Genomic DNA, 17,726 nt, shown 5'->3' with positions numbered 1-17,726 from the left:
GAGCTGGAGTTTTGTCATAAGGAAGCATTTTTGTTTAGTTTATTTAAAACAGTGATAGTTAGCACATAGCTTATTTCCTATATGATATATTTACTTTTTCTGTGTGTAGTATATGCATATAACGTTCATGTGCGTGTACATACATATGGAGATCAATAATAACTTTCTCTCCTCTCCATCCTTTTCTTAAAAATTTTTTTAGTTGTTGCAAAAAAAAAAATTCCCGCCTCCTCCCTGTTTCCCATTTCCCTCCCCCTCCTAGCACACATCGCCCCCTCTCTCCACTCCCCTACCCCTCTCCCCCTCCCCCCCACTCCATTCCCCCTCCTTCTCGAGAATGAAGAGCAGTCCAGATTCCCTGCCCTGCGGGAAGTCCAAAGTCCTCCCACTTCTATCCAGGTCCAAGAGGGAGAGCATCCAAACAGGCTAGGCTCCCACAAATCCAGTTCATGTATTAGGATCAAAACCTAGTGCCATTGTCCTTGGCTTCTCATCAGCCTTCATTGTCCGCCACATTCAGAAAGTCCGGTTTCATCCCATGCTTATTCAGTCTCAATCCTACTGGCCTTGGTGAGCTCCCAATAGATCAGTTCCACTGTCACAGTGGGTGGGTGCACCCCTCGCGGTCCCAACTTCTCTGCTCATGTTCTCCTTCCTTCTGCTCCTCATTTGGATCTTAAGAGCTTAGTCCGGTGCTCCAATCTGGGTCTCTGTCTCTATCTCGATCCATCGCCAGATGAAGGTTCTAAGGTGATATGCAAGATATTCATCAGTATGGCTAAAGGATAGGGTTATTTCAGGTTCCCTATCCTCAGTTGCTCAAGGGGACATCTCTCTGGACACCTGCGAGCCCCTCTAGAGTCAAGTCTCTTGCCAACCCTAAGATGGCTCCCTTAATTAGGATATATATTTCTCTGCTCCCATGTCCACCCTTCCTTTATCCCAACCATCCCATTCCCCCTATCTCCATGTACAAAACTCAAGTCCAAATGGATTAAAGACCTCAATATCAGTCCGAACACACTGAACCTGACAGAAGAGAAAGTGGGAAGTACTCTACAACATATGGGCACAGGAGATCACGTCCTCCGCATATCCCCAGCAGCACAGACATTAAGGACAACATTGAATAAATGGGACCTTCTGAAACTGAGAAGCTTCTGTAAAGCAAAGGACACTGTCACTAAGACAAAAAGGCAACCCACTGACTGGGAGATCTTCATCCTTTTTTTTTTTGTTTTGTTTTTGAGACAAGGTCTCTCACTGAAAATGGAGCTTGTCAATTCAGCTGGACTGTCTGGCCAGCAGGCCTCAGGGTGTTACCTGTTTCTGTCTCTACTCCAACCCCTGCCAATGCAGGCACTGCCATGCCTGACTTTCACATGGGTGCTGAGCATTCAAACTCAGTGTCCCTCTGCTTGCCTGCTAAGTAGTTTGCCTACTGTTCCAGCTCCCCAGCCTCTATCAGTATAAATCTTCAGGACGTGCTCATTCTTAGTCCTTCGTTATATTTCTGCACTATCTTGCATCTCTTTGAGCCTGGCTGACTGTATTTGTAACTAGCTTAACATTCTCCTCAAGGAATTTCTGCAGAACTGGCAACATTTTCATCAGCATAGAACTCTAGATATTTTCAAAGAAAATTCTACAGTGCTACCTGATTGTTACAATTTAGTTTAATGGGTACCATTTGCAATAAATAAATAAATAAATAAATAAATAAATAAATGCCCTCAATATTTTGTTACTACTTCTGGAATAAAGATAATAATATCTCTCTCTCTCTCTCTCTCTCTCTCTCTCTCTCTCTCTCTGCTTCTTTAGATGTTCTCAGGCTGAAACTGGAGAACAACATTGACATCATTGACCAGCTTAACACACTGTCTTCCTTGACAGTGAACATTTCCTCCTGTGTACTGTATGACCGCATTCAGGCAGCAGACACTGTGGAGGAAATGGAGACGGTTGCTGAAAAGCTCTACAAAAGCAATGAACTTTTCGGAAGTAAGTGTTGTCCCGCTGGATTAGAGAGTCTCTCTGTAATATAACGGGCGACATTCTTTTCTAACCTCTTTCATCCAGAACTCAAAAGAGCGTAGCCTGAGGATTGGTGCCCTTTCTGATGTCAGTATAAATGAGAACCCTTCATTTAGTCAATACGCTACACCGTCAAAGTACAAGAAACCTTCAACAAATATCTTATCTCACTTCAGAAAACTTAAGAGTGGAAAGCATTGCATTTAAGGGTGAAGTTTAGCCTAGCCTCATTACCAGTCAAGGTTGTCTATCTAAGAAGATTTTTTTGTCATTTACAGTGATATATTTAATCTGTCACTTCCTTTGTGACGATATTCTTAACTCCAGCTTTGAACCCTTGAGACTGACACCTCTTAGGAACCATCCTCCTAAACCAAGAGCCTGAATCCACTGTCCTGTTACTAACTCAGTAGTCTGGCTGCTCCCTAGTGTGCCCTCTGACCAGCGAGTGACGCTGCCCATGGAGTAACTCTTGTGCTGTTGTTGCTGGTTTATTTTTAGGTGTCATTTTTAAGCTTCCATCTAACAGAAGCTCATATGGAGGCTACAACTCTGAAAATGTCTCTCTTCCTCCTATCGTAAAATACACCATCCGCATGAGTCTGAAGACTGCACAGACCACGAGGAGCATCAGAACCAAGATTTGGGCCCCGGGGCCACACAATTCTCCATCGCACAATCAGATCTATGGCCGGGCTTTCATTTATTTGCAGGATAGTATTGAAAGGGCGATCATTGAATTGCAAACAGGAAGGAACTCCCAGGAAGTTGCCGTCCAGGTTCAAGCGGTTCCCTACCCCTGCTTCATGAAAGATAAGTAAGTGAGCAGACCTGCATGCCTTGCTCGAGGTCAAACCCACTTCAAGGACTACTCCCTTATGCCTTGAAATATCAAACAGAGGGAAGACATTTACTGAGCCTTTGCCATATGTTTAGAACCTAAAACAGAGCATCCCTGGATGTTTCTTTAAGGGATGTTTTTTGCATCTTGTGGGAGAATAAGATCAAAATGCCTTGTATATAAATCTAAACTCTCTTTCCCATATGGTATTTCATTTGTTCCTCCTCTGTCCCTATTCAGTTAAATGGAAGCAGTATCATTGCCCACAGTTTTCAGATAAAAATGATACGAGAGAGCCTGAGTCACTTGACTAAGACCTGTGGCTGATCCGGCCCTGGGCCATCTGATGACGGTACCCACATTTTCTCAGTACTCGACCAGACCTAAAAACACATTTGGAAGAAACATTACAAGAACACTGTTACTAACAAATAGGAGCCCTTACCTAATTCTACAGCCAGAAACTGTAACAGGAATGGACCTGGTCCAAGATAAAACTCATTTAACAAATGTTCTGTTATAAACATCTGCCCCAGGAAACAAACTATGTATTTCCATTCCCCCCTGAAAAGCATCCTTCTCAGTAGCAATGCATTTCTGCACACTAAAGTGATAGCAAGTGCTAGTGACCTCATGGTCCATTAATAATTTGCATTTTTCATGAGTGTCTAAGAATGGTCTTGGGACCTTCTTCTAAAGAAAGACCAGCCCAAGATACAAAACAGATTAATGCGGAAGCTCACTGTGAAGGGCTGCCTTTGCCTCTCCCATTGGAAGGCTGTGATTGTCAGAACCATGGTCTCCTGGGTACCACCACCATCAGCATCTGGGAAGCTGTTCACAAGCACAATCCTGGTCTTTCCATTAAAATAAATGAGTAGGTTTCAGGTTGGGACCATGACTCTGTTTTATAAGGTTGAAGGGTGTTTCTGCTATGCGGCCAACATGAGGCCACATCAAATAAGATCTTTTAGACATTATAACTGGCAACTCGGGGATACATGTAAGGTTGGTGGGCTTTCAAGGTCCCTCAACTTCAATTTATTGCCAAAAAAGGCATTTCTATATCATCTATGAAACATCTTTGAAAAATCCAAATTCTTCGTATTTTAAATTAAATTTTCTAGATTTTGTGTTATTTAACTAGGGGAAATTTAGTTTAACAATATTTATGAACTTCCTTAAAAGTTAATATTCCCCAGCTCATAAATAGCGGAGCCATGTTAATATTTATTCTGAGCTCCCTAATGCAAGTGTAATCTCCGCATGCGCAGGTGTGGGCTTCTTGCACCTTGCAGCCTGCAGGCCGCCATTTATTTTGATGCCTGGATCCTCTGTTTTGCTCCACAGCTTCCTCACCAGTGTCTCCTACTCCCTTCCGATCGTGCTCATGGTCGCCTGGGTTGTGTTTATAGCTGCCTTTGTTAAAAAGCTTGTGTATGAGAAGGACCTTCGGCTCCATGAGGTATGTTGAGAATCTTCTCTTGTTGTGAATAGGTCCTAGTCATAGAATGGCTAGTTACTGTGACTTTCATGCCTATTCAGACTCGGTCAGCATAGCCCACACCTTGCAAATTAAAGAGAAAGACAAACATTTTACAAATCACAAAGGTAGTCATTATTTTGTTTTCACAAAAAGTGACAAAAAGGACATTTGATGGGTGTTTCTGAGAAGACAAAATCAGAACAATATTGAATAAAATATGAATATAATTATGATTCCCACAGTAATATTTTTCAGAGTAATTACCTATAGGATGTAGACACTGACAAGGATTATCAAATTAGATACTGACACTCTCAAGGCAGAAAGATTCTGACATGATAACCAAGCAAGCTCCTCTTAGGTACAGATGCAGACGTGGATACTGGCATGAAGTTTATTTTGCTTTTCTAAAACAAATTCCCTTTCCAGTATACTTTGTCTCTTGCAATTATCTTTCAGTTGCAATTTGCTACATGTTTTATGAACTGATTTAAGCCTGGCTGTCTTCCAGACTATATGTCATGGTTTCCAGATAACAGTCTGAAAGTTTGAATTCACACTTCAAACCTTAATTGGGTTGCTTGGTCCTTTCTACCTTGTATGTCTCTGGTTTCCAATCCTCAAAAGTAGGTCTTTAAAGATTAAAGGATGACTTTGAAGTAGAAAACTGTAGTAGACCCTGAGCTATTTTCTACTTCAAAACAGATACCTGCCTTAAATATGTTACTCATGATAGAAACAACAAGCACAATTGTACGTGTGTGTCTATATATACACTTGTGGGTTTATGTGCACACGTATGTAGTATATTTCACACTCATCACTTTGTTTTATGTTAGAACATGATGCTGTTTGAATGCAGCTGTTTATGGCACCCAAAATATCATAGCACAATGCGGCCCTTTTTTGATAGAAGAGATGAAAGACATATTTTTAACAGTGAGCCATTTCTGTGTGCTAGCTCAATGTCTTCACTTCCACCTTCAAAGTTTAACCACACGTCCATAGGGTCAGAGTTACATAGTGAAAAAATATACTGAACTTGGAATCAGAGCTTGAGGCTTTGAGACTTTGGGTTCTGCTGGTTGTGTTTGCTTGAGCTTAGTCCCTAAACTCAGTATCTCTTTTTTTTCTAGTCTTGACTTAGCACAGTATTATAGGATGGAGATGGCTCATAACAGAGAATGTGTTCGATTACCTCCATTATCTTTATCGAAGATATCAGTTCTTTATTTAAAAAGCCTCTGAAATTAGGATGCATTGGACACAGTGGCATGAGTTATTCAGCAGTAATTTTTCTTTTTTTGTTGGCATGTAAATTAATGTCACATCTTAAAAACAATGAGCTCCTAAACTCAAAGGAATAGAGTAGAGCTGGGGAGTGAGTTTGCAGGAGGTGTGGCATGAGTGGCGGGTACCCAAGGACACAGGCTTGGCCTCTCCACTGCCCTTAGTTCACAGCTATGTCCTTTTCAGAAAGGAGACGGCTATGTGTGCCCAGGAAGAGAGAGGGACCTGGGGAAGACTAGGAACCTAGTTAATCACGATCATGAGTGTCTTGACCTCGATCCAACCCTTTGCTAAATCATAGCTGCTTTCCTTCAGTGAGGCAGACTTTTAGGACGTTTCCAGAATGATGATGGTCAATCTCTTTGGTTACCAGAAACTTGAAATTGCTTTTTGATGCCATAATTTTATACTCAGTTAAAGCATAAAAGTGCCCATATCCTACTTCTTTTTCATTCAGATTAAAACACAAAGGTTAAAAAAATTTACTTTTTCCTTTTTATAACTAGTTTTAATTTGGGGCAAGAAAACCTATTTGACTGTATCTCAATGAAGTCATTAATATTTGACCCTGTTGTAATATACTACTAAGAAGTCTCTTTACCTTTGGAAGCGTACAAATATTAATAACCAATAAGCCTATTTTTGAAATTAAGCCTTAAAACGCTTTTTAAAATGGCCTTCATGAGTTTTGTTCTACATTCTGTGCTTTTAACAATTAAAATATTACAGCTCTAAAATGTTGGTTTTTTATAACAGAAAAAAAATCTTATTTTTAAATGTTTTATGAGCTAGTTGCAACTAGCTGATCTAAGACTCTATGTGCTTTCATAGCACACATAATTCCTTGCTAGCAGGATTTTGGGGCATACCTAATAATAACCACACCATCATTTTCAATCTCACAAAACTTTTTAAAAATTAATATAATTTTTGTTAAGAAGATTAATTTTAACAATTGAAATAAAAGATGTCATTATTCCTAATGACTTAGTGTTTGGCCTACTGTTGAACTGGATAACACTGCTGTCAAGGAAATATATGAATATTTGTGGTTTCTCTTCCTACATCAGTGTTTGCCTCTGAACAGAAGCCTCTTAGGAATGTGGCAACATGTTCCTGCAAATTCTTCTGGAACCTCTTTTTTAGCGACGGCTGTAAACTAGGCCAGCTTGGACCACTGTGTACCAAGGCTTTTCCGGTTACCAGATATTGATGAATTGCTCTGGCAGGTTAGGGAGGCTTGGGACAAGTGACTCTTTGATTACAAAGCAGGCACCTGACATCTGCCACTTTGAGGAGGAAACAATAGCATCAAGAAAGCGCAGCCAGTCATTCTCTGTGGGCCGTCTTCCTCCACAACTTCAGTGTCCTTTGTCACCACAGAGTCGACACAACTCACAATGATATATAGATGACCTGTCTCTCAGAGCTCTTCCTCGTTATGAGTACAGCTGTCCTCATGGCGTAAAAGCCTGGACTTCTGCACTGAACTTTCATGTTCGATTGTGAATTCTTCAGGGAGAACCCAGCTCAGCCTGTTCCAGTGAAAACTGAAATAACCAAACTCAAAGTTTTACCAGCTCTTGGCAATAAAAATTATGTCTCGAGTTTAAAAGTCTCCTAATTCCTGTGATAAGCACCTTCACTGTTAATTATGAGGCCTGCCAAATTGTCATTTAATAAATCTACGGATGGAGAGGGTTCTAGATGCACGAAGACTTTAAACTGGAGTTGCCGGTCACCAGGGGAGAAAAGTTATGTTTAAACACGTAACGTACACTTTATTTTGTGGTCTTGATGTAGCCTAGATGTGTGACAGTCACCTTAAATAATATATCAGCATTGTTCATTACTAATGTGCATCACAGTTGGAGAGAACTTGTGACTTTTTTTATAGGCCACAAAAGATTAAATAGTTTAGTGATATATGTGTGCCAATTGCTTATGCCCAAGCATCCATAAGCAATTAAATCTTAAATGCAAAAAACACCCGGGGATGGATAAAAGAGTTTGCACGTCAGAATCACATGGGAATTGATGAGTATTTCTGAGGTGCAGTCGTCATAAATGACACAACAATTTTCTTCAACTGAGTGAGGAATATGGGAAGAATTTTCAGAGAAAAATCATTGAGTATTGCTTATTAAAAGAAATCATGATGTAATTTTGTTTTCAATAAAGACAAGACTTGCAACTATGGGAAACTTTCCATGGTGAATCTCTGTTCAGTGCAGTTGCTTCACTTTGACCCCTCCTCCTATTCCCATGGAAACATAGACGGAGTCTTCATTGTAGGAGGGCTGGGCCCAAGCAGGAGCACTAGAAGAAGGTGCAGGGGAGGACAACGCTAAGAGGAGAAGTCGCCGACGTTTTCTCAGTGGTGATTAGCTTAAGGCCCACTGCTTAGACTGTTAGCAGGCAGGTAGCTGTCTCCATGGTAACAAGAGCAAGCAGAGTTATCAAATGTGATAAGCTGGAAAAAAACAGTAAGCAAAATGTGCTGTTTTTGGCTTGTAGAATAAAATACCCAGTATAATATTAGTATTGTTGCTGTTATTGTTTTTCTAGACAGGATAAGGAGAGAGACATTAAAAATTATTTATTCTATAGAATACTGAACTATATAGCTGTTAGTGAAACATTTTTTATTACTTTAAAAATGGAATATTAACTTTATAAGCCTAATCTTAATCATAAATTGTCAAAGATAGAAATTGGAATATCTAGGTTCCCTAAGTGTCCCACTTGTACCAACATTAAGACAACTGGAGTTGAAGGGGGTGTGGTCATCAGTCTCTTTTGCATTTTTGCATGAACAGCCATGATACTGTGTTGAAATGTTTTGGCCCTGGGGATATCACTGAGTAAGAAAAAGAGTATTAGCTGAGAAACTGACCTATAGTATCTCAGATACCTGAGTCCATTGTGGGTATATGAATACCTTTTTGTAAAATAAGAGGCCAAAACTGACACAGACTAGCCATTGATGTTAGTGATGATGAGGTCATCACAAAAGGCAGAAGGTCATGCTCCAAACTGCCATATTTTGAATAATAATCCAAATCCCAGCACTTGGGAGGCAGAGGCAGGCGCATCTCTGTGAGTTTGAGACCAGCCTGGTCTACAAGAGCTAGGTCCAGGACAGGCTCCAAAACCACATAGAAACCCTGCCTTGAAAAACAAAAAAAAAAAAAAAAAAAAGAACATATGGACTTTTATTATTTCAGTTTCTACATTGGGACTGAAGTTAAACTGTGGTGGCTTTTTCCCAGACTGAAATACTTATTCCTAAGCAAATGTCAAGTTCATGCTGTGAAAATCTTTAATCTAGAGAAGTTAGCTAGATAATTTCAAATCTAGATGTGCGTGCAGATGTGTGTGTGTTGCTAGAGATTGAACAAAGGACCTCTACAGCTAAGCAGGAGTTCTATACTCAGTTATTTATCTATCTTCTGAATGAGAGAGAAAAAACTGGACAGAGATAAAGGCAGAGACAGAAAGACAAAGCTGGCATGTATATACCATTTCACGTGTATTTGAAATTAGAAGACAACTTTCAGGAGTCTGTGTTTTTTGTCATCATCTGAGATCTGGTATCGAATCCAGGTCATCAAGTCTGCAATGAAGAGCCTCTACCCCGTGTTATCACACTGGTCATAAAAATGTATGTTTTTATTCACAAGAAAGGTCTCCAACAGAAGCATTATCTCTGTTGGGGTGCCACATTGAGAACTTAAAATCCAAGAGGATCTGGTACAAAGTCTTAGCAATCAGAAAGAATTCACATACATTGTTCAAATGTTTATTTTTACATATGAGGAGACTCTTGAACATTTGTCACCATACAGAAGTAATTGCCACTTAGGAATTCATCAGCCAAAGAAGCACCTAACTCTCCCTTCTTCTTCTAGTACATGAAGATGATGGGCGTGAACTCCTGCAGCCATTTCTTTGCCTGGCTTATAGAAAGTGTTGGATTTTTACTGGTTACTATTGTGATCCTCATCGTTATACTCAAGTTTGGCAATATACTTCCCAAAACAAATGGCTTCATTTTGTTCCTGTACTTTTCGGACTACAGCTTCTCAGTGATTGCCATGAGCTATCTCATCAGTGTTTTCTTCAATAACACCAACATTGCAGCTCTCATTGGAAGCCTCATCTACGTCATTGCCTTTTTCCCATTTATTGTTCTGGTGACAGTTGAGGATGAGTTGAGCTATGTTATAAAAGTATTCATGGTAAGTTAATTGTTGAAATGTGCCCTTGCATGATATAAATGCCTCCCTCCCTTCGTTCATGAAAAGAATTTCAAATCAAAAGTTCACTTACATAATTAAAAAATAAGTGATAGAAAAATTAACTTAACTCTTCTAAAGATAGAGCTCTCTAATTGGGGTCTGCTCTGAAAGGAAACATATCTTCCCACAGACTCTAAACGACTAGTAATGCTGATAAGCTATATATAGTTCTTGACCAGTTAAAGTATTACCTGCCATGTTTTAGAGATCACGAGAATTCTGTCTTCTCTGGTTCGGATCCTTAAACACCTCAGTTTGTCTCATGCTAGAACCATTCTCGTGTATGAAAAGTACTTCTGGTTTTCATGAGTAACACCTAACCTAACCTAAAGGAGTAGTCATGGATACATTGACAGCATGTACTCCAGTTTGAATCTTTTCTTCTGCTTTTCCTAATTCAGAAACACTAAATTGAAGAAGAATATGACGGAATTTAAAATCCAGAAAGCAAGGGCACTTCCCCTCCTATTAAGGCTTTACTGTTCATAGACATAGATTTGATGAATAACTTTAACTCTAAAACTTAAATTTATAATTTGTAGTGATTATCAATATCCAACCAATAAATATTTTAATGTAGTCTCATTCATAATTCTATCACCTGAAATAAATTTAGAAGCATTTTCTGGCCCCGATGTCAGTTAATTTGAATCTTCACACTCTATTACTCTGTCATTTTCTACCTTACAAATTTCTGAGCAATATTTGATAAGCTTCAATACATATTTTAGAACCTTAAAAAAGCATTCTCCAAGTTCATTGCCTCTCTCTTTTTCTCTGTCTCTCTGCTCTCTCTAGTCTTTCATCTGTCTTTCTCGCTCTCTCATTGCAGTATTTTTGGTAAGAGATTTTGGTATTTTAAAATAGACTTAGAGAATGAGCTTCAAGCTTTTTCTATCTATCTAACAGTTTAAGCACTTGGAGACCCTGTAGGTGAAATCTGCTGGCACTGTCACCACTGTTCATTTTCTTCCCAGAGCCTGCTGTCCCCAACAGCGTTCAGCTATGCAAGTCAATATATCGCACGCTATGAAGAACAAGGCGTGGGTAGGTTCAATTTCTTTTAACAGGAGTTTATCTCTGTGATATGTGTCAAAGAGGATTAAATAGCTGTGTTCAATTTCTAGGTCTTCAGTGGGAAAATATGTACAAGTCCCCTGTGCAGGACGATACCACCTCATTTGGTTGGCTGTGCTGTCTAATTCTAGCCGACTCTTTCATTTATTTCTTTATTGCCTGGTACGTCAGGAATGTCTTCCCAGGTAGGAACCTGAGTTCCCTAGATGCATCCTTCTTCTGGCTTTCATCACTGTAAGTCAGCTAACACATATGCTCCAATAGTTGGCTTCTCAAATACAGTCTTCAAAGCAGTATACTAAAACCTTAAAACTGTCCTGAGACAAAAAGCTTATCCGTGCTTCTCTGGCACTTGGAATAGGACTGTGGAACATACAAAGGGACCCTGTGAGAACTCTGTGGAGTTGCAGAATGAGTTTAAACACTAGACTGTGGTGATGCTTGAATTAGTACGTGAGCAAAAACCATCCACTGCACACTTAAAATGAGTAAATGTATAATATAATTGTACTTCACTGACATGGGTTTTAAAAAGAGATGATCTTTTGGTCTTGTTTTGTAAACTGAACTCACTCTTTAGTTTGTATAGTCTTCTACAATGAAGCAATTTCCTAAACCACTCATAGTGTTCCACCTCACTTCCTTCTTCCTCATGCATACAGGGACATATGGCATGGCAGCTCCATGGTATTTCCCCATCCTTCCTTCTTATTGGAAAGAGCGATTTGGATGCGCAGAAGTGAAGCGCGAGAAAAGCAACGGCCTTATGTTTACCAACATCATGATGCAGAACACCAACCCTTCCGCCAATAAGACCAGTAAGTCAATAGCATGCATCATTATAAGAGAAACGGCACCAAAAGCTGCATGGCTGGTGGGTTTAATTACATTTTTCTAAATGATAAAATTATCATCCCTTTAGTCATGCATGAGTATGTCTACGCATATGTGTTTACACTCTCACAGGCATTGAATTGTGCCTTCTCCTGGGCTCATTAGCTCAGTTGGTTAGCATATGCTGCTAATTAAGTCAAGAATGGGATATCCCTTTGTTCCTTGCCCACAGCCTGCATCCCTTACTCTAGCCATCTGCTATCATTCATAGGAGTAACCAAGAATCAAAAATGGGTAATGTAGCATAACCCTCAGCTGATGCTGAGAAAAATAGAACAAAGCTCATGCCTCTTGGCATGGGGTGAATGTTACTGTCTATCTGAGAAGCTGCCCTCTGTAAGGGGTGCGGTGGTGATGCCTGAAGAAGGTATAGATAGGAAAATTAGCTGGATTCTATCAGCCACAGATCCGAGGAAACGCTGTTACTGTAAAACTACATCTTGCAAACATTTATTTCAGAAAATGATGTCGTCCTTCCCAATCAGAGAGTAACCCTTCTGGGTTGTCTTTTGAATATTTAAGATCTTTTTTTTATATATAAAAAAAAGAAACTGTAAAATTATAATACTGTATGCAGGAACTGCTTTTTCCAACAGAGAAGGCTAATATACTAAACCCTAGAGAATGTGGTTTCGTACTCTTGCTCATTCTATAAGCAGGTCAGAAGGAAGCTAGAGAATATAATAAATCAGTTGCTTCTGGCCTTTTTAAATTTAAAGATTATATTTACATAATCTCCTATTTTCAAAGGAAAGTCTAACCCAGTTCCATTACTTACTGATGAGCTTCCAACTCTCCTCTTGGTTTCCCTCCAGGTCCTGACTGTGCATTTCCCTCCAACATTGAACCTGAACCTAAAGATCTCCAAGTTGGAGTTGCCCTTCATGGGGTCACAAAGATGTATGGCTCAAAGATGGCTGTTCAAAACCTCAATCTGAACTTTTACGAAGGGCACATTACATCATTGCTGGGGCCAAATGGAGCTGGAAAGACCACAACCATGTATGTTATTTTTCAACTAAATGTCAAATAAGGATATTATTAATGATAGCTTTTTATAAACTGAGATCCTGAACTAAGAAGAAAGTAGAGCTATTCTGTCTTCCAGATGGATCAACTTTTCCTTGGGAGAATGCAATGTAAACCAGAGGCTCTGAACTGTGAGCTCTAAGGCCATCTTAGGCCACTGAGACAAACTTATTTGTGTGACATAGTGCTGTCCCATTCCGTGTGGCTTAAAATTTTTAATTCAGTGCAAATTCCAAATAACAGTCAATTTTCTTGCCATGTCTTAGATCAGTGGTTCTCAGCCTTCTTGATGTTGCAACCCTTTAAAACAGTTTTTCATGTTGTGGGGACCCCAACCCTAAGATTGTTTCCTTGTTATTTTACAACTGTAATTTTGTTGCTGTTAAGAATCATGGAGCAAATATCTGGAATTTAGAATATCTGATATGTGCCCCCCCCCAAGAGGGTCAAGACCTCCAGGCAGAGAAGCACTGCCGTAGGGTTCTAAGTGTGTGCATATTGAGACAGGGGCTGTAGGTGAAGCTTCACTAGTGTTGTTCTGTTTGACATGAATGTGTTCTCAGCTTGATCCCTTGTCTCAGATCCATACCACTATATCTGTCAGTCTGTCCCTTTTATTTGTATTTCTCTCCAGGCCAGGTTTAAGTCTGAGCTTGCACATCCTAGTATGGACACACCACCCCATCTTCTCTATCACAGGAAGCGTTTGCCTTGATTCATAAAGAAACTTAAACCAACATCTCACACAGGTCAAGGTCAGGAACAGCATATGGACTGTTCTTTCTCTCTACTGACCATGCTGTGTCAAGCTAGAGAGAGGATTGGGATCCCAAGATTCCTAGGTTACTTTTATTGCTTGCCTGTTTACCTCCAGGGCTCCATCTTCACATACTCACTGTCAGTGCTAACCTCTCACTGGATTTTAGCTCTTAAGGAAATGCCTCGCTTTCCCAAGGAAAGCTCTGCATTCTATTTTTAATTATCTTGAGCCAGTCCAGCAATGTCTCAAATGCTGGCATCAATGTTTCTTTCTAAATAACTGGAGACAAGTGAGGGTTTGGATAAGAGTAAACATGCAGCCTCTTATTAGTATGACCTGTTAAAAGCCAAGGTTTCTGGAACACAACACTTAGAACGAATACTTCTAAAGCATAGTTTCCCGATGGGAAATAAGAGTCAGGGGAGGAAAGAGATAGCAAAGGTGTTTGAAGAGACTAATTTTGGCTGAGAATGCCCTATTTTATTGCTCTAGATATAAACTATATATATATATAACTATATATATATATATAAACTATATATATAACTATATATATATATATATATCACGTTATCTGTGTTTCAGTGGATGTTATGAGGAATTGCTCTTATCCTGATTCATTATTTAGTACTATGAGAGACAGGAGAGAACTTCTCTAGAGCTCCTGGAGATTTTGTTACTGACTCAGCACTTGAAAGCTGTTGAGCATTTTCTCGGTGAAATGCTTTGGCCATAATACAGAGAATGGGACTGAAGAGGGCTAGGGTTATTTCATGAGCAGGCATGCGGTGATGCCTTCTGCCCCCTGGTGGTAGCAGATGTTGGCAGTTAGGGGCCCAAGAGACCAAAAAGGTGTAAATATGACTTCTGAAATACAGTTTTGGGCAAACTGTGTATGAGTTCATCACTCAGTGAAAGAGGCAAGAAGATATGGTATCACGGTTAAGATCATAATTGGTCTAATGACCTTTAAGACAGTGGTTCTCAATGTTCCTAAGGCTGTGACCCTTTAATACAGTTCCTCATGCTGTGGTGACCCCAACCATAAAATTATTTTGTTGCTACTTCAAAACTGTAATTTTGCTATTGTTATGATTCCTAAAGTAAATATCTGATATGTGACCCTACAGATTGAGAACCATGGTTATATGATGTCTTATGAAGATGTAGCATCATCTCTTGGATTCTTAAGACAAGTTTGGGATTAAGGGATAGACTCTAGTCTGGAGACATGAACTGGAGGTTTGCCGGGCTATAAATAGTATCCCAAGGAAACTTTCAACTAAAAAGCATCCTCAGTTCCAATGCTATTGCCACCACCACCATCATGCAGCGTTTACACAACACCCGAAATAACCAAAAGCTTAAAAGTCATTTTTAGTTTTTTACTCCCACTTAATCCCTTTTGTTTCACAGCTTGCCTTTACTTAAAGAGATACACTCTAGCATTTTTTCCTAATGTATGGGATATATTCAGTTTTGGTATCTAGTTTGAGTGATTGGTCCATACCTAATTTATTCCATCTTCATTTCCAGCTCCATGCTGACTGGGCTGTTTGGTGCCTCAGCAGGTACTATTTTTGTATATGGGAAAGATATCAAGACAGACCTCAACACTGTTCGAAAGAACATGGGAGTTTGCATGCAGCATGATGTCTTGTTCAGTTACCTCACCACCAAGGAGCACCTCCTCTTATACGGCTCCATCAAAGTCCCTCACTGGACCAAAAAGCAGCTCCACGAGGAGGTTAAAAGGTGAGTTAAGCCACAAACAAGGGCATGGCTTGGTAATCTCTCCCAAGAATATTTACCCTTCTGGTCAAACTCTGGTGGTAATAACAATAGGAAATGTTGTCTCATGAACATTTGCTTTGCTTTCTATTTATCTGGTAACATACTTAGCATGTTATCATCTCCAGCTGGTTATACACCAATTGTTCAACTCTTCCTCAGGGCCTCGCATGTGCCCTGGTCCTTTGTTTCACTTCTACATGGGGGTACTACACCCCAAAGCCTTTTAACTAGACTTCCAGCTACTCCCTTTCCCCTATCTCATCTGTTCTTATTAAGGAGCTGTCAGAGATTTCTTAACTTGGTCAACTGCAAATCAGACAATGCCATTCCTGCATAACCTGAAGAGTCTTTTGCCACACCTAGCATAACATTCCATAATGTCATTAGCAAGACCTACCAGACCCTGCATGACCTGTCCTCTGTCTCATGTCTATTTCCTTTCATCTTCTCTATTCCCTCTGCTCTGTGAACATAACTGTACTCACAGCCTTGACTGTACACAACTGACTCCCTCAAGTCTTTCTCCTTGATCTTCACCAACCTACCACACCCTTCCCGAGAGACATTTGACATACTCTTGGCCAGGTGACCACTTTTTCTGTCTTTGCTCATCTCCCTTTTTCTGAGAGTGACTATTATATATGTAGTCCTAAAACAGTCTGTTCTGGGCACTCTTTCTCTTGTGTTTCTTATTTTATTAATTGTATGTTGATTACCACTTGGCATATTACAAACTTTCTTGAGATTATGATTATCTAATAGATTTTCTTCACATTTTGGACATATGCATTCATAATTTCTTTATGAACAAGTTTTTTTGTCTGTTCATTGCTTTTCTCTAGGACTTATGACATAATCTACCACTAAAGAGAAAAATGTTCTAACCATTTGTCAAATGCATGAACTATATGCTTTTTCTTAGTAATCATTTTTATAATGATAATATGATGGTAAATGATAATAAACTATTTTGTGTTATCAGTGCTGTATTATACTGATCATTAAAGACATACTCATTGATTAGTTAACACAATAGCACCATTAATTGTTTTGAAGGACTTTAAAAGACACTGGACTGTATAGCCATCGCCATAAAAGAGTTGGAACATTGTCCGGAGGAATGAAGAGGAAATTGTCCATATCCATAGCTCTCATTGGTGGATCAAGGGTAGTGATTCTAGATGAACCATCCACTGGAGTTGACCCATGTTCTCGTCGAAGTATATGGGATGTCATTTCCAAGAACAAAACTGGTATGAGTATTTTTTCATAACTTCTCCACAGAGCAGTCATAAGTTTACCTTCAGGGTTATGCAAAAATCAGTGGAGGTTTTTCTGTGTATAATACAATACCCTCAAATGTTGAGATGGGCTCTTTCTTTTCCTAAGATTTCTCGGTGAGATTTCTGAGTCAATTAGTCATTAACTATCTAGTACTCACTGTGAGTGGAACTTAGTGCTTTTGGGGATCATGTAGATTCAACGGCAGTTACAAAGTCTGCTTAGAGGAGCATGGAATCTAATTAGAAATAGCAAACATACACAAATGAAAATAAACTGAAAGCAGACTAAGTGCTAACAGGGTGTGATGCAGAGAAGTAATCAGCCTGGAGTGGATCAATCAGAGAGGAATATTCAAAAAGTCTTTAAAATGCTGTGTTTTCATAGTGAAGGAAGGAAAGAGAGGTAGAAGGAGAGGGGAAGGAAGTGCACACTGAGACAATGGACCAAAACCCTGACAAAAGAGAGTTACTGATGCATATAAATGATGGACATTAGCTCTAACGCTTAGTAAGGACCTGCTTGCTGCTAACCTATATATAGGAACCCTCCTGTAGCTCTAACAGCAACCTTCTGATTTTTCCCTTGATTGCTATGGAGACTCACTCACCTCAGCTAATACCTCTCTTGCTCTCAGAAATCCCAGAATTTACTCTTGCTAATTCTGTCTCGTGGAGCCTGTATCCTCGTTTTTCACTCTATCATGTCCTCAACTGTGTTTTTAAGCCAGAACAATCATTCTGTCAACACACCACTTGGATGAGGCAGAGGTGTTGAGTGACCGCATTGCCTTCCTGGAACAGGGTGGGCTCCGATGCTGTGGATCACCATTTTACCTCAAGGAAGCTTTTGGGGATGGCTACCATCTCACACTCACCAAGAAGAAGGTCTGTAAGAGGGGACGTGCACTGTCTCATGGGGTGATAAGTTAAGTAT

The 17,726-nt window shown here is 39.7% G+C and overlaps 1 protein-coding gene across 1 annotated transcript in view; it reads left to right on the top strand.

Annotated features, from left to right (window-relative positions):
* Abca12 (ATP binding cassette subfamily A member 12) overlaps nucleotides 1-17,726 on the top strand; it is a 166,902-nt gene that overhangs the window by 110,726 nt on the left and 38,450 nt on the right. The window contains exons 21-31 of the mRNA XM_041631970.1: nucleotides 1,825-2,004; nucleotides 2,539-2,854; nucleotides 4,229-4,343; nucleotides 9,566-9,895; nucleotides 10,933-11,002; nucleotides 11,083-11,217; nucleotides 11,695-11,850; nucleotides 12,742-12,928; nucleotides 15,252-15,470; nucleotides 16,566-16,762; nucleotides 17,517-17,677. Of these exons, the coding sequence (XP_041487904.1) occupies nucleotides 1,825-2,004; nucleotides 2,539-2,854; nucleotides 4,229-4,343; nucleotides 9,566-9,895; nucleotides 10,933-11,002; nucleotides 11,083-11,217; nucleotides 11,695-11,850; nucleotides 12,742-12,928; nucleotides 15,252-15,470; nucleotides 16,566-16,762; nucleotides 17,517-17,677 (2,066 nt within the window). The remainder of the gene's footprint in view (nucleotides 1-1,824; nucleotides 2,005-2,538; nucleotides 2,855-4,228; nucleotides 4,344-9,565; nucleotides 9,896-10,932; nucleotides 11,003-11,082; nucleotides 11,218-11,694; nucleotides 11,851-12,741; nucleotides 12,929-15,251; nucleotides 15,471-16,565; nucleotides 16,763-17,516; nucleotides 17,678-17,726) is intronic.

The sequence above is a fragment of the Microtus oregoni genome, unplaced genomic scaffold (assembly GCF_018167655.1).
Source record: "Microtus oregoni isolate MIOR12 unplaced genomic scaffold, Mior012 000038F_ref0000394, whole genome shotgun sequence".
In the NCBI taxonomy this organism is placed as follows: Eukaryota; Metazoa; Chordata; class Mammalia; order Rodentia; family Cricetidae; genus Microtus; species Microtus oregoni.
Note: the sequence above shows the minus strand (reverse complement) of the source record. Positions and strands in the feature narration are given on the sequence as shown.